Source organism: Ranitomeya variabilis, chromosome 6, assembly GCF_051348905.1.
Source record: "Ranitomeya variabilis isolate aRanVar5 chromosome 6, aRanVar5.hap1, whole genome shotgun sequence".
In the NCBI taxonomy this organism is placed as follows: domain Eukaryota; kingdom Metazoa; phylum Chordata; class Amphibia; order Anura; family Dendrobatidae; genus Ranitomeya; species Ranitomeya variabilis.
In genome coordinates, this window is record NC_135237.1 from 495,289,056 (window position 1) to 495,306,517 (window position 17,462).

The window sequence follows — 17,462 nt, forward strand, 5'->3', positions numbered from 1 at the left end:
TATTGAAGTACTTGTTCTATCTAGTTATCTCTGTGAGAAGCTGTAGTGGTCAGAAATTTCCCCTGTGTCACACAGCAAGCCACCAGGTCAGTAATATGGACGCCCATGAGTAGGCCACCAGGGCTGTTGGGTATCCGGTTCCGGGTCCGGTGTTCACAGGGGGATGTCACGGTGGCGACCAGGTCTGTGGCCCTGGGCGCCCATGTAAAAGGGGAAATTGAATAAAGTTTATGTTTGTGATGCCACCTGTGATATTCGGTCAGTGGGGACCGATGCTGCTTTAAGGGGTCCTCTGGGGTGATGTTATGGCAGCTAGATGGTATAACTTCCCACAGGTGAAGTATGTCCCCAGGGCTCCCGGTGTGTAAATGGAAGATGGTGGTGAATGGTGCAGTAAAGAACGAGGACACAGGTTTGCAGTCTCTTTACCTGGTTTACTGAAGACTTCAGGCAGTCACAGTCCAGGATACCAGATCACAGGGAAGGCAGAGTCCAGCCGGCTTGGAAGCGAATCCAGAGTCCCCTTTTACCTGGTGGAGTTAAAAGCCTTCCTCTAGCATAGTGGTGTTGTAGTCCCTTACTGCCTATGGCTTCAGATAAGGTCCTCACAGTTCTTCTCTCTTCTCGTCCCCCATATAGGATAGGACAATACCTGTATGACAGGTAACTCGAGCCTTTTTACAGGGACTCTATCACGCCCTATGTGTTACTGTGTCTTCAGGTGTGTGTGGCGGACAGGTAACTTGCAGTTCAGCTGTCCTGCCGGTCTCTGATGTAAGTCCTAGAGTCTCTTACAACCTCAGTGTGCCAGCTACCGGTTATCTGTGCTTTGCCAGGGAGACACTCTGCTCACTGCTGTCCTCCCCCTGGTGTCCTCGCCTGTGCCTCGCTCTCCTTCACTCTCACTGAACGATGTCTTTTCCTTCTGTATGTCTCTTTCTCCAGGGGCTGTAGTACTTCAGACTACAAAGCCCCTTCAGACCTTCTGATACTCTATGTCGGTCTACTCTCTTCTGTCTCTCTGACAATCTGACCTGTCTTTCCCTCCAAACCACAATATATATGCATATGCAGGGGAGTCACCTAGAAATAGGATCAAAAGCTCCCCCTTGTGGCCTGGAGTGTGAACATATTGTGTGCATGGTGATTACCTGATAAAAGATATCCTTCATCGCTTCCAAGCGTAACATCACTCTCCACGTGAGGAAAGCAATGCTACTGTGATCACCAGGACCCTGGGGCGCCACACCCATGTAATACACAGTGGCATTATCCTCTCTTTTTAACAATCTTCTATGTAATCTTCTGGTATTTCTGTGGGGATCTCATGTTTCCTATCGGCATAAAAATAAACCAAGTACCTGGAAAGAAGTCAGATCTGTTAGGACATTTAAAATTCATGTTTATAAATCCTAAGTGGTTTACAGCCTAATTGAAAGACAAGCAATTTATTCATCAAGCTTTCTTCTGCCGTTAATAATTAATATGAGGAAAAATGTATCTGCCCAGGCCAATAAGACCGATAAATAGCCCTCTATTCCAGCTCTCATCGGACAATTCAGTGCATTTTATTCCAGGGGCTCTTTGTTTGTCTCACGTCCATTGAGGTGTTCTGCATTATGGGATCACACTAAGGCCATCATGACCACAGGTATTATGCGTTTACCATTCTAGCCAGATTTTATTATGGGCTACTTACGCCATTTCAGGCTATAGGGTCCTGTGCAATTAATGGGGTATAGTGCAATAATATTGGAAGCAATCGTTTTTGGCGATTTGGTAAAGATTTGTATACTGCACACTCATCCACTATTTGCCAGCAAAGTGCTCTATATGGCATGTTTACATGGGCTCATTTTGGTGCAGCATCCTGTGTTATTTTGACTAGATCACTTGGTCGAGGTGCTATGTTCCCGTTTATTTTCTTTTTCTGCCGAAACCAGTTTACAGATGGTTGCACCATCTAAATTGTACTCTCTGTGATCATTTTTGTATTATATGTATTTTGTACGATAATAATTCTATATCAAATAAATTTTGTTATATTGGGAATTGCTCCTTCAGTTGTCTCTCTATTGGTACATGTGTATATGTGAAGGAATAATCCCCCTTGTGGTTCTTTCTTAACTAAGTATATGAGGTGCTCTCTTTAAGTATAGGTTTCCATTATGTGTCCGTTTTTAGAATGGAAGAAAATCTGCAGAGTTTTTTCTTCTATTTAAAAAGCTGACACCAAACAGAAACTAGACAGACCCTGTAATACCCCAGGTAACCGGTTGTTACAGTGATGTTGCCTTCCCTTCGGGGAGGGTAATGTCATGCTTGGAGGCAAGGAGGATTCCCTTTACCAGTTAACCCACCTACATACAACACATTCTGAATCCAGGCCAGAAGGGGGAGCTCTGAAACCGGATTCAGGGGAGCTTCCCAAGCTTTAAGTGTTCTGGTCTGGAGGAAGAGTTAGTTCAGTCTGGAGAGACAGTGGAAGTGAGAGGAGTGAGAGCAGACAGTGAAGTGAGAGGAGTGAGAGCAGACAGCGGAGCCATGCAGCCAGAACTGAGCTGCAGCTCCAGGAAAGGAAGTGAACCCAAGGGGTTGAATGTAGTGAAGCATCTGAGGAAAGAAGCACAGAGGAAGGAAAGGGGCTCAGAGGGGAACTGTGGCTGGACACCCTCAGAGCCGAAGCACAGGGAGCCCGAGGCTGTGTTGTACTCCAGGTCGCACAGCAGAACCGGAGGGCATAGGACTTGTATGTAATTTGCCCACACCACACCTGAAGTTGCAGTACACTAGGAGCCTGGGTCGTGATAGAGACCCTGTAAAAAGGCTCACACTGCCCATCATACAGGTAACTGTCCCAGGAGAGAGAGGACTTTGTACGGAAGCCACAGGCATCAAGGACCTCGCATACAAGCGCGAGTAGGAAGGCTTACGGACCTCATCTGGGGGAGGGATCTACCTTTGCCTCCAGGCCGGCCAGACTATGTCATCACCTGTTCCTGGTACCCTGGTCTGTGGCCTGCTACCATCAGTAAATCAGGTAAAGACGTGACAACTCTGTGTCCTCCATTTATTTGCCGGCATACACCATCCTTGCCCAGCACACTGGGAGCCCTGGGGACCCCGCTTCACCTGTGAGAAGCATCACCATCTATGCTGCTGTAACATCACCCCAGAGGACCCCTTTAAGCAGCGTCGGTCCCCTCTGACCGAGAACCACAGGTGGCATCAGGAACACAAACTTTAACAATCCTCTAAAAGACCTTTCCCCCCTTTAATTGGGCGCCCAGGGCCACGGACCGGGTCGCAGCCACTGTGACATCCCCTTTAAGTGCGACCCGACCTGTTACCGAGTACCCCACTACCCAGGTGGGCGACTCAACCCCATAATAACTAATAGGACCCCTCTGCTTCTGTGCACTTCAGTTAGGAAATAGATCCATTTTCCGTATTAATTCCATTTGACTGTTCTCCGTACCGGCATGTGAACATCGGCCCCGATTCAGCAAGTCCGGCATTATTCACGCCAGTCTTGCAGAGGGGGCCACCTCTTAATTAACCAGGTGCATCTTAAAAGTGTCATGTTCCTCCAGAGGCACTAGTAAGATTTGTGGCATGAGGCCATGTTCACCTGTTCAGTATTTGGTAAGTTTTTTACCTCAGTATTTATAAGCCAAAACTGCGATTGGGTGATAAATCCAGAAGTGATGACGTGTTTATATTATACTTTTCCTGTGATTGTTCCACTCCTGAATTTGACTTACAAATACTGAGGTAAAACACTGAGCAAATACTAAACGTGGTCTAATGTACACCACAGCAAGTCATGAATTTGACAAGCAGGCATTGCCAAGCCCCATCTCACCCCAGTTCAGCCCATTTTAGAGTTTTTTACGACAGATTTCTGGAGTCAACACTTTGATGAATCGGGGCCACAGTCTTACTGTAAGCAATCTATTCAATTGTTTCATTCTTTAAGAAATTTGCCAAATGACAATCAATTTAAAGGGAAACTGATTAATTCCTCCAAGGTAACAGGCAACTTTATCATCTCTCAGCACTGTATTTAAGGATCCATGTATTGCTCCTATAGTATGTCTAAAACAGATGTTTAATGCAACGATTGGGTACAGGACAGCTATCAATCATCCCAATGACATGCTAGTGTCACGCCACAGAGCCATGATTGAATGACTGACACGCCAGCAGCTGCAGAGACAGCAGGTAGGTGGAAGAGGAAAATAGGTCCCTCTTCTCCTCCTCCTCCCTGCTCTCCCTGGGACGCACTGCTTCAGTTTTAGTCGGTAATACAGTGATCACTATGGTATTTAGATCCTGAGAAGCCACTCCTGATACCCTGATACAATGGAGGAGAAGTAACCCTTTCTGTTAGGTTTCCTTAAATTACAGCTACCATTCTGGATCTCATCCCAATTATCTGGAGGGTAACACTAGCCGTATACCATATATATATATATATGTATATATATATATATATATATATATATGTCATTAGGTCTGAGCAGTGAGCACTATTGATTGTTGGGATCCAGAATGGTCCAACTTTGAGTTCCCTACATAGTTACCCCCACAAGTGTAGCGACAGGAGCCAGAGATGAAAGCGCACCCAAACTGTCACTGTGTGAGCCACAAAATGAGTTCAGGCATTGCTCGCTCTGGTGAGCGCTGCCAATCGGGGTAACGGGAAGTGCTCAGAATGAAAATTGAGGGGGCTTAATGGAGTCCTTGGTCATGCCACTGGTGTGCCTATGCACCCTTATATGAAATAGAACGCTTTTTCTCAAGTCACTAAAACACTGAAATGTATACTGCAGGTATGTTTTTCAGAAAGGCTAAGGACAATATATAACTTTATAAGCAGTTTAATTTGCATTTTGGGGGTGACAGACTTCATTTAATGATCTGGGGTGTACTCAAGTAGTGTCATTCATAACCTTCACTGTATACCGTAATTGCAGATCAAAGTTTAGTTAACACTCACCTAGTTCTGAATAATAAAAATTATCTAAGTGCAATAAATGAAATCATTTCTTAACAGATTGGAGAGCCGAATCCAGTCATTCAATATATCATTGATAATCTGGACCTGGTGAAAACAAAGGTATGTGCCAGTTTATCTATGAATAAGGTACATTCAGACTATGAACTAAAGAACTAGACAAGACTGGAAAAACTAAGTACAAAAGTCAACAGTATGCTCTGATCGTGAATAGTCGCAGTGTTTCTTATCCTGATGGTACAGATCATAAAGGAAGTACTTTACTGCCACCTATCGAAGGTAGCTACAATGCACAGTAAGTCACTGACTCCTTAGCCAGTGCAAGATGGAGTCACTTTCCCCCATTCATAACAAGGCACATTTTTTTCATACATGCCGTTTTTAAGAGACCTGGTCCACTCCCGAGTTCCTCCTTAACCCCCATCATAAGTTTGTCTAAGTCTATTCCTGGATTATAAGAGGGTCCTTTATGTGCCGTTCACTTATGGTCTAGGGCGAAAAAAAGAAGTTATAAATTTGGCTTGTGGCATCACGTTATCCAGGGCTGGTCAGGCGGGGCGTTGATGCCCCTTGACTAGTCCTACCTACCTTAGATCTTGTTATCAAGCCCAGAGATCTTGTAATCACCTTCAGGGTTCAGACACTCTCATCCATGAACATGATGTTCTGCCTTCCTGGTCTTGTACAATGAAGACAGATGTACTGTCCCCAGCTACATCAGCGCACTGTGCTTGACCAGGTAGATTGTAGGTTGTCACTGATCCTACTTTACAGCCAGTCACAATGAAGCAAGATTGGTGTCACTAATGCCATTCAGGGCATGAGCAGTGTTCTTGAGATAGGAGGAAGAAGAGATGTTTTGAACCATGTACACAGCTCCTACTCAGTCCTGTGTATACAGAGATCAGGAAGGCCGAGATGGTAATAAACCATCCTTGCTTTCTTTACGAGTCTGGTCATCTCTGATAGCCTTCTTCCTGTTCCTGCAGCTGAGCAATCTCATTCTAAAACATCATTGCAGAGTCAGATGTGGACCAGTCCGAAGTTTCAAGAGTTTTGCCAGTCCATAAGTAGTTATCAAGTCTTGTCACATGATTGGGTGATTTAACCAAACCAGGGTATTTTCCAAAAGAAAGACACCAACTCGTAGACTGTTACGTCCACGTTTGCCCTAGAGTAGGGTCAGTACAGAGTAGGATACTGGTTGGCTGTGGGAGAGGCCTTGGATGGAAATGTGGGATACTGTTTTTCTTTGTGGAGACAGCCAAGCTGGCTTAGGGAAACTTGCCTGCCAGATGATGCTCCCTGGGAAAAAGGTTTGCAATTGAGTCATCCTCTAATAGAAGGAACGCTAGGTCTCTGGTACCTCTCAATATATTCATATTTTATGGACATGTATTTCTAAAGTCCTACAAAGCATTTATTTTTTTAATAGCAGGACTTAATAAAAGATGGTGTCTAAACTTAGGGTCCTTCACTGACCAGTCCGTATTAGTCCTTCAAGTGCTCCACAGAAGCAAAACATAGAGCAGTGTGATGCCTTATATAATAATGGGAAGGGGGATCTACCAAAGCTTTAGTCAGTGGGGCCTGGCCTCCACAAACATTTATGCTGCTCTAAAAAGCAGTGAACAAGGTTCAGTGTGGAAAGGGCATCACACAACCGATGATGAAAAAATAGATAACTATATGTTTAGATAGCTATTGTAGACATCTAGGAGAGGATTCAGAGAAGCCCGAGGAAATAAAAGGAAAACATTTTCCCTGTAGGCACATTTCAGCAAAACAACCTGTTAACTTCACTTGGAGCCATACTGTCAGTTGTTCAAGAGTTTAAGCAGGATGAACAGAAGTGTGTAACTTATTGCCATTTGCCAGAGGATATGATCATTTTGACCTGTTGTAAAGCATCATGTTCAATGAAGCCTAGTCGCAGGTTTAGCTGAACAATAGGTACTGGCACACAGAGAATTCAAGTGAGCTGCACCAACGACAGCTTCCTGATCCAAAGATTGGAATTTTATGCATGGCTATGTGTACATCGATTGTGGGTCTGATGTTTTTTGTTGAATAAAGTTGGAGCGCCCCCAGACGCAGGGCCGCGGGGCACTCGGTACCGGGCCTCTCTGTCTCGGTCCTGGGGTTGTCACGGTGGCTAGACCTGGTCCGTGACCCTGCTAAGGGGCGTCCAATGAATGGTGTGATGGTGGTGCGTGGTGCAAGTCGCGATGAATAATGAGGACACAGAGTTGCAGTCTCTTTACCTCTTTACTGAAGGCTTCAGGATCCGCAATCCAGAGCACTGCTAACAGGGTTGGCTGAGACCGGCCGGTCCGAAGGCACATCCATAGTTCCCTTTGCAGGTGGAAATCAGTGTCTACCTTCTAGCGCCTGTGTGTTGTAGTACCTCCCTGCTGAGCACCACGGGATAGTCCTCACAACTGTTGTTTCTGTTTCTGATGTTCTTTCTCTCCGTCCCCCAGATGATTTGGCTAGGACGCACCCGTATGATGGGGTAGGCCTGGAGTTATTCTGGGACCCTAGAGACGCCCCTCTCCCACAATTGCCTCCGTTGTCTGCTTAGGTGATTTAGGTGAGACAGCCAACTGTCCTGCCGCTGTTTGAAGTAATGCTTGGAGCCCAATACTTCCTCGGCGTTCCAGCCACCGGCTACGCGCCTCAGTAGGATGTTGCCACGATCTTAAGGCACGACTCCTACTGGTTCTATTCTCCTTTGGGCTGTGATCTCGTTTCTCACTTCTCCACAATAAACCTCGCTTCGTGTCCTTTCTTAGGATGCCACCGCAACGGGTGCAGGCGCGGCTCCGTAACGTTCTGTCCTATTCGCTAGGCCACTGTCAGGATCCCACCCCTGACAGAGACCCCCCTGAATCTTCCCAGCAACTCCCTCTCTCACAGGATGTTGCCTGGGCAAAACCCAGTCAGCTTCTCTTTAACTTCCTATCCAGCCCCCAGTTTTACCAGATTGTGAGGAGTGGCCTAATACATAGAACCCTTTGCTCCCCCTGGTGGCCAGACTGTGAAGTGTAATGTGTGACTGTGATACCTGGTCAGGTGAACTCCTTTAGTGCAATCAGACGTAACATCGCTCCCCTTAGTGGCAGAGCGACATCACTGCAACGACCAGGACTCTGGGCGCTGCAAACACCATGCCTAGAGCACACTGCTTTTTGGCCCCAAAAAATACTGGACCAAAAATAAGCAAAAATGAAGAAAAATTGCACCAAAATGTTGTACTGTATTTCATATTGATCTGTTGACATCTGGTGTCAGTATTTTGTCACACAAAAAAAAACAACCTGGGGATAAATGCCTAAAAAAAGTCTTGTTTCTGAAAAATATGGTCTGTGCAGGTACCCTTGAAGAAGCATTTTAATATAAACAAAATGAAAAGACTACTGTAAAGTATTAGACAGCTTGAAATGTATGTCTGTTACTAGAATGTCTCCTATTATGAGCTTGTAGCTAGATATACAGTACATACATAGGTAATGTACATGATTCCTATTTTAACAACTGCTTATATATTTTCTAGGATAAAGAATGTCCCTTCACAAAATTCAATGTTTCAAGTTTGCTACCAAATGACCGAAATTACTGGACATACCAAGGTTCCCTAACAACAAGCCCTTACCTGGAATGTGTGACATGGATTATCTTCCAGGAAGCAATACATATTAGCTCAGAACAGGTGTGTGAAAAACAACAACAACAAAAGCACATACTGAAAGGGAACGTATTGCTAGATTGGTATCACGGTGTGGGCAGCATAAATCGGGAGCCTGGAAGAGAAAGTATACTTTAAAGCTCCAGCACTGGTAGAGATGATTGATAGGTTTCTCTCATAGCTAGAGAGCTATCACTCATCTTCTGCAGTCCTAGGAGAATCCAGCCGGACTAGTCTCATCTCGGGCCATGGTCCTTGGATGGTTCTTCAAAGTATACTACAGCCAGAAGACATTTTTAGTTTTACCCTATCGATTAAAATTTAGAACTTCTAAAAACGTCCATCACACATTTGATCCTCATAAAAACTTGAGCTGTATTTCTTTAATTTTTGCATCAAACTGACCATGGAGCGTGAAGATTGGCGGTGAACTATCAAACCTATATATTGTTACGTTAAATTGAATAACCGGATTAGAATATGGAATATTACTTTTGCTGGTAATTTCATTTTTTTTCTTGTTTTATAGACTTTACAGTTATATGAGAAGAAAAAGAAAAAAGATTTATAGTGCCACTTGTGTATAGGCTTTATCTGGAATTGCAGCACAAGTCATTGCTTTAACACCCCTGAGATATGCAGTCATCCTTTCATTATACAGGGTTTTTGCAAGTTTTTTTTTTTTTATAGATAACTATACTTTCAAGTAGCTTTTCAGAATAAGCTGTTTTATGTGTGGACATGAGGAATGACACAACATTTGGTCATTGAAAGACCTATATCCTTTATTTTCCCTAGTTTTCCCCTCTGCAGTGTCTAATTTATAATTGACTCTGAACTTGTGTGCGTAATAAAGCTGCTTTGATATCTCCCATACACAACACAAAGAGGGAGTCTTGTTCTTCATTCCTTAGTTGCCACAGGAAAGCAGGAGAGGCAAGGAGGAGATTATATACAAGTCTGTAGTGGAATGTTGGGGCACCAAATACAAAGCTTTTAGCCAGTATATGGACACCTTGAACCAATGTTGCAGCCTCCACTATAATAAATCTTCAGGGTGGTGCATAGACATAAGACTGTTAATAATCAAGACAATGAAATGAAGAAAGTCAGCACTCACCCCTTTTTTGGAAGACACTTCAGTCCTTTTTCATTTTCATTTGATTCAGGACAATGACAAAAAAAAGTGCAACAGCGCTAGCAGCATGGCAGCAGGTGCAGTGAATTCCAAAAAAGAGACATGACTGACAACGAACGTTTCGCGCTTGGTTTGCGCTTCTACTGGTCAAGGCACTTTTTTGTCATTGTCCTGAATCAAATGGAAATTAAAAGTGACTGAAGTATCTTCCAAAAAAAGGGGTGAGTGCCGACTTTCTTCATTTTGTTGTCTTTATTATATACAAGTACTGAGCAGTGAAGATGTGAATCCAGCTCTGAAGCGAGAGAAAAGACTTGTTAGAAAATTCAGCATCTGGCAACTCGCTTTGCTGACAGCTCGTCTTACCTTGAAGTGAATAGTAGGATCGGGAGGCAAGATGAGAGGGAAAGAGGTGGCTCATAAAAGAAGCAGAATTCTCTGAAGATATATAACAAAATTTCTTATTGGTTTATGCTAAAATTGTTGAGTACTGTTTAATCAATTACATATGTGTAAAAAACTGTTTTTCTTTTTTATTTTGTCACCAGCTTCTCCATTTCCGGGGTTTACTATGTTCTTCAGACAATGAAAATCCCACCTTCATATTAGAAAATCACAGACCACTTCAACCACTTGAAGCGAGAATTGTCAGATCTTCATGCAAAAATAAAGCATCACACAAATTTTAAATCTACATTTTTTACTTTATTTAATCTATGAACTTGGCCAGACAATATCATTTCACCGGAAGATATTCATTACAGTCTCTTGTGGACTTTCCTTCCCAATAATCCTTTCATCACCTATTCATAACTGATTAGTCAATGCTAATGAAACAACAAGGATACTTAAATGTGGAAACTGAACTTCACCCACCATCACTTGGATATATTTCTACTTTTTCCTTTAAAAATGATGTGCGCATTACTCACAGCAATTCTATTAATTCCAGGATCATTCTAATGCATTCCCTGTATACAGTACGTAATGTGTACAGTATAAATAGGTCTTCAGATATCGATCTGCTCAATAAACTTTCTTATATAAGATATTATTTTTCAAGAGGAAGATCATTAAATATTAATTTGGCTGAGAATAGGTAGTAGGAATGACTAGATAAGTGACTACTATGCAATGTAAAGGAAAATTGTCTCTGTGAACCAAACCTTGGCAACTACTCAGCTTTCTATTCTGGGATATGGGCATGTATATTGAATGTCATTGCTAAAAATAGGGGATCGGACTGAATGCTTTTATATAGGTTTCGGTACTCTGTAATGAATTCTAAAAATTCTAAGAATTTCTAAGAATTCTAAAAAATCTTAGTAATTTGCAATTTTATGACGCATTAAATGACAAACCTCATAACGAAGAAAGGGCGGAGGGGACATCGGTCAGTCAGTTATTGATGGTTGTCATGAATGTCATCATTTTGTTTTGTTAAAGAGAATAAAAGCCGTGGCAGCGTACCAGTTAGTTCAAAACCCTTATCGATAACTTGAAGAGGAGTTTTATGTTTATCACTGTACACCATAACATTTTTTTGCATTGAGGATGGTTTGTACCATGGAGTAGAATGTGAGTAGCAAAAGCAAAGGGTCCACTATGGCAGGTTTCACTGCAGCTAGTGTAGGCCATGTTGAACTGCAAGATGCTCCAAGATCTTTATTATCATTTTTGGAAATACCCTTTTCCATGTCAAATTACAATTTAAGACAGTAGAAACTTTGGCTGCATTATTTAAAACTGCAGATTAACACAACCTTTTATTCCTTCATTTAGAGCTATGAAATTATCTTCTTTCGAGAAGAAGACAACTGGAACTCTAGTGCCAATAATTGGAGGTAGAAATCCTAAAAGTCAACCTCAACCCTTTAAAGAGCCTTGCCCATAACTTAAGAAGATAAACCAGAAACTACATTTGCAGACATGTTTCAGGGTGTTTGCCCCTCATCAATTCTAAGTAGGTGTAGTGCTTTGACTGGATGACAAACTCTGTCAGGCACCAGCATCGGATTGGCCTACTGGAGGGTCTGGGCATCGGCACTACTGCTGCAACTAGGGATAGATTACAGTGAGGACAATCTATGCTACCGCTTGGAACTTTATGTAAATGCAACACATAGCAAGATTTCCCTCATTATACTCTTTTTCGCCACCATTGGCAGTCCGCATCGCCAACAATATCTCTCCTGAAACCACAGAGTAGATGCCGAAAGCCATTCTTGACTTCCCAACCTGCACTTTCTCTTTGACTCAGCTGCCATGATGACCTCATCATGCCAGCTACGCCATTTAAGAGGTGCTCAGACAGAAAAGGATGGAAGTAGTGCCACATCTGGGAAGGTACGTGGTTCCATGAATTGGGTTGAAGAGAGGATATGGAGTTTTAATGAATTGGGGGGTATGAGAGAGCGAGGATGTGGGATTGATGTAAATGGTGAAGGCAGAGAGAGAAAATGGAATTGTAATGAATGAAGGAATGGGAGAGAGGGCATGGGTTTGTAATGAATTAGGAGAGCGAGAGAGTACATGGAATTATAATGAATGGGGGGAGAGAAGAAGTACTTATAATGAATTGGGTGGGTGAGAGAGGGGAAATTGAATCAGTTTATATTTTTAATAGTTGCACAGTGGCTGATTGCATAATAATGGTGTGTTGTATATTGTATTGAAGGTTGTATTGTGGAGGATTTTTTTCAGGCAGTAAGAAAGGTAGATATACTGCATGTAGCCTAGTTATGTATAATAAAGTACACTGTATAATCCTGTTATAACAATGCTCCCTCTTGTTAGATATAGTTAGATATAGTGTTGTCCCTTGTTACATAGTGCTCTCTTATTATGTATAATGCCTTCCCTTATTGCATGGTGTCCTCTCTTATTATATATAGCAATGTCCCTTGTACTTTTTGTCCTGTCTTATGTATAGAGAGGGTGCTATGTTCTCTCTTTCTCTCCATAACGTCCTCACTTATTGTGTATAGCACCTTTCCTTATTACACAGTGCACTGTTTTATTATGTATGATGTTGTCCCTTATTACATAAGAGTCTTGTCTTATGTTTAGTGCCTTCCTGTAATGCATAGTGTACTCCCTTTTTGTGTATTGTCCATCCCCAATTACATGTTGTCCTCTCTTATTATGTTTAGTATTGCCCATAAAGGAAATTTTTTTTAAGGTGTACCACTCTGTCTTATTTCATCTGCAAATATGCACCACAGCACCTACAGTATATGTTCATCACGTGACCGATCACATGAAGCTTCTATTTATCATATAACATGTCACATGATACATAAGGTGACTGGGAAGGCCTACACCGCCTAAATTACCCATGACTCTCTGCTACACTTAATTTGCCTCTGGCTATAGTCTGCATGTCCTCATCTGCTGCCTGTAATGCAGGTTTTATTTGTCCACTCCATAAGCAGGCTGTTTACTGCTCACCCTCAAAGAGCAGTGCTTTTGGTATCAAACCAAACACTGATTGGCTGCAAGGCTGCAGTCAATCAGAGTTATAGTTCTTTTTTTCTTGAGGAGCTGTGCTGTGCATTGGTGTAAATCAGGGGTCTCAAACTTGACCAGTTAAATGGTTTGCACATAGAAAAAAAATTGAAGTTGACAGGCTGCATTCCTTGACGGACAAGATGACGTTTTCAGTAATACCTTTTTTTGTATACAGTTTTAGGATAACTTTTTGTTCCATGTATTGTGTGTCAGTATGATGAAAAATCTGGCATGCTTATTTATTTTTTTATGGTTCTCATCTTTTGGGTTATGGAACAATTTTATATATTGGCTCATTCCAGATGCAGCAATACCAAACTGTTGTGATAGTGTAGCAATTAAATAAGAAACGTAATGCACTAAAAAGTGCAACTGACCCTGCCGGGTCCTATATACAGTAGACTAGAGATCCTGACCCTGCAGTCCCTGCATGAGCTGTGATACAGTGGGGCAAAAAAGTATTTAGTCAGTCAGCAATAGTGCAAGTTCCACCACTTAAAAAGATGAGAGGCGTCTGTAATTTACATCATAGGTAGACCTCAACTATGGGAGACAAACTGAGAAAAAAAAATCCAGAAAATCACATTGTCTGTTTTTTTATCATTTTATTTGCATATTATGGTGGAAAATAAGTATTTGGTCAGAAACAAAATTTCATCTCAATACTTTGTAATATATCCTTTGCTGGCAATGACAGAGGTCAAACGGTTTCTGTAAGTCTTCACAAGGTTGCCACACACTGTTGTTGGTATGTTGGCCCATTCCTCCATGCAGATCTCCTCTAGAGCAGTGATGTTTTTGGCTTTTCGCTTGGCAACACGGACTTTCAACTCCCTCCAAAGGTTTTCTATAGGGTTGAGATCTGGAGACTGGCTAGGCCACTCCAGGACCTTGAAATGCTTCTTACGAAGCCACTCCTTCGTTGCCCTGGCGGTGTGCTTTGGATCATTGTCATGTTGAAAGACCCAGCCACGTTTCATCTTCAATGCCCTTGCTGATGGATGGAGGTTTGCACTCAAAATCTCACGATACATGGCCCCATTCATTCTTTCATGTACCCGGATCAGTCGTCCTGGCCCCTTTGCAGAGAAACAGCCCCAAAGCATGATGTTTCCACCACCATGCTTTACAGTAGGAATGGTGTTGGATGGATGCACCTCAGTATTCTTTTTCCTCCAAACACGACAAGTTGTGTTTAGAGTTGAGCGACTTTCATTTTTTTAAGATCGAGTCGGGTTTTGTGAAACCCGATTTTGTCCAGAGTCGAGTCGAGTGCAGTCGGCCGATTATCGCTAAAAGTCGGGGATCGACCGAAACACGAAACCCAATGCAAGTCAATGGGGAAGCATAGTCGGCAGTGAGTGGAGGCCAGGAAAACACCTACAGTGCCCATTTTAATGCCAAAAACATCCATTCTTGTTTCTGAAGCTTGTCAATCTTAATTAACTTTATAATAATAGTTGGGCATAGGGAATTGGGGGTCATTTGGCAAAAGTTGTGGGGGGAGTAGGGCTGGCTCAAGTTTTTCGTGGGCCCAGGAAATGCGGGCTACGTCACGGCGGTGTTGCAGGGAAAGGTAAGTATTTCAACGTTGCAAGTGCTGTGATCCTGAGCAAGCAGGGGGGGCCCACTCGTTCGCATTGGCACTGGCACAGGGCCCCTCAAAGTACGGCGGTGTGTTTGCATGGCGGGGGCGCCTCCCACCAGCAGCGACACTTTTGCGTACTCTGAGGGGCCCTGTGCCAGTTACGTCGCCGAGTATGCCCCCCCACCTGATGAAGGAACCTGCACTTTCATCTGCACCTTCCTCTCTGTCCCTGTGTAAGGTGGTATAACATGCGGGAAGGGGAACCTTACTTTCAGCAGGGTCAGATTCTGGCTGTGTAGAGTATAAGGGGAATGTAGTGGTCTAGGTCAATGTACCAGCAGACTCATCTAGCAGTGGCTGGGCAATGGGCAGGATGAGGAGGAAACAGATATAGGGCCAAAGAATAAAGTAGGCTAAATGCAGTTCAAAATTGGTAACAGGACTAAACAGGCGGCATTGCTTTGTTCAGTGGAGTAGCAAACCCAAGAGCAGCAGACACTGTTTCAAGGGCCTAACCACACTAGTAGGTAGTGTTGAGCGATACCGTCCGATACTTGAAAGTATCGGTATCGGAAAGTATCGGCCGATACCGGCAAAGTATCGGATCCAATCCGATACCGATACCCGATACCAATACAAGTCAATGGGACTCATGTATCGGACGGTATTCCTGATGGTTCCCAGGGTCTGAAGGAGAGGAAACTCTCCTTCAGGCCCTGGGAACCATATTAATGTGTAAAAGAAAGAATTAAAATAAAAAATATTGCTATACTCACCTCTCCGACGCAGCCTGCACCTTACCGAGGGAAGCGGCAGCGTTCTTTGTTTAAAATTTGCACTTTTCTTTCCTTTACTGAAGTCCCGGCTTGTGATTGGTCGCGTGCCGACCATGTGGCCGGGACGCAACCAATCACAGCAAGCCGTGACGTAATTTCAGGTCCTTCAGGATTTTAAAATTACGTTCCGGCGTTGTGATTGGTTGCGTCGCAGTCACATGGGCAACGCAACCAATCACAGCAAGCCGTGACGTAATTTCAGGTCCTTAAGGATTTTAAAATTACGTCCCGGCTTTGTGATTGGTTGCGTCGCAGTCACATGGGAGACGCAACCAATCACAAGCCGTGACGTCACGGGAGGCTGGACACGCGCGCATTTTAAAATGGGCGCGTGTCCAGCCTCCCGTGACGTCCCGGCTTGTGATTGGTTGCGTCGCGGTCAACCAATCACAAGCCGGGAGGCTGGACACGCGCGCATTTTAAAATTTTAAAATGCGCGCGTGTCCAGCCTCCCGGCTTGTGATTGGTTGACCGCGACGCAACCAATCACAAGCCGGGACGTCACGGGAGGCTGGACACGTGCCCATTTTAAAATGCGCGCGTGTCCAGCCTCCCGTGACGTCACGGCTTGTGATTGGTTGCGTCTCCCATGTGACTGCGACGCAACCAATCACAAAGCCGGGACGTAATTTTAAAATCCTTAAGGACCTGAAATTACGTCACGGCTTGCTGTGATTGGTTGCGTTGCCCATGTGACTGCGACGCAACCAATCACAACGCCGGAACGTAATTTTAAAATCCTGAAGGACCTGAAATTACGTCACGGCTTGCTGTGATTGGTTGCGTCCCGGCCACATGGTCGGCACGCGACCAATCACAAGCCGGGACTTCAGTAAAGGAAAGAAAAGCGCGAATTTTAAACAAAGAACGCTGCCGCTTCCCTCGGTAAGGTGCAGGCTGCGTCGGAGAGGTGAGTATAGCAATATTTTTTATTTTAATTCTTTCTTTTACACATTTTTACATTAATGTTGTTTCGATACCGATACCCGATACCACAAAAATATCGGATCTCGGTATCGGAATTCCGATACAGCAAGTATCGGCCGATACCCGATACTTGCAGTATCGGAATGCTCAACACTACTAGTAGGCCAAATGCAGTTTAATATCTGATAGTATAGGGCGAAAGCCAGAATGTGGAAGCTCAGCTTTGTTCAGTTGAGGACAACACCAGGCAGGGGCAGACATTCACCTTTAGTAGGCTGGAACAGCCAATTGCATTTTTAAAAATGGTAATTTGGAACTGAAGGTTGAAGCTCAGCTTTATTCAGTTGAGGACAACACCAGGCAGGGGCAGACAGACACCTTTAGTAGGCCGGAACAGCCAATTGCATTTTTAAAAATGGTAATTTGGAACAGAAGGTTGAAGCACAGCTTTGTTCAGTTGAGGACAACACCAGGCAGGGGCAGACAGACACCTTTAGTAGGCCGGAACAGCCAATTGCATTTTTAAAAATGGTAATTTGGAACAGAAGGTAGAAGCTCAGCTTTATTCAGTTGAGGACAACACCAGGCAGGGGCAGACATTCACCTTTAGTAGGCCGGAACAGCCAATTGCATTTTTAAAAATGGTAATTTGGAACTGAAGGTTGAAGGTCAGCTTTATTCAGTTGAGGACAACACCAGGCAGGGGCAGACAGACACCTTTAGTAGGCCGGAACAGCCAATGGCATTTTTAAAAA

At 43.6% G+C, this 17,462-nt stretch overlaps 1 protein-coding gene and 1 long non-coding RNA gene across 6 annotated transcripts in view; one reads left to right on the forward strand and one right to left on the reverse strand.

Moving 5' to 3' along the window:
* LOC143782846 (carbonic anhydrase 13-like) overlaps positions 1 to 13,031 on the forward strand; it is an 83,981-nt gene extending 70,950 nt beyond the window's left edge. For 4 of the 5 annotated variants that reach the window (XM_077270760.1, XM_077270759.1, XM_077270757.1 and 1 more), the window contains 3 exons: positions 5,060 to 5,122; positions 8,577 to 8,732; positions 10,395 to 13,025. In XM_077270760.1, coding sequence (XP_077126875.1) covers positions 5,060 to 5,122; positions 8,577 to 8,732; positions 10,395 to 10,535 — 360 coding nt within the window. In that variant the 3' untranslated portion in view covers positions 10,536 to 13,025. Of the gene's footprint in view, positions 1 to 5,059; positions 5,123 to 8,576; positions 8,733 to 10,394 lie in introns of all 5 variants that reach the window. The other variant, XM_077270758.1, reaches the window with a different exon arrangement.
* LOC143782850 (uncharacterized) overlaps positions 1 to 17,462 on the reverse strand; it is a 67,459-nt gene that overhangs the window by 17,704 nt on the left and 32,293 nt on the right. The window lies entirely within an intron of this gene.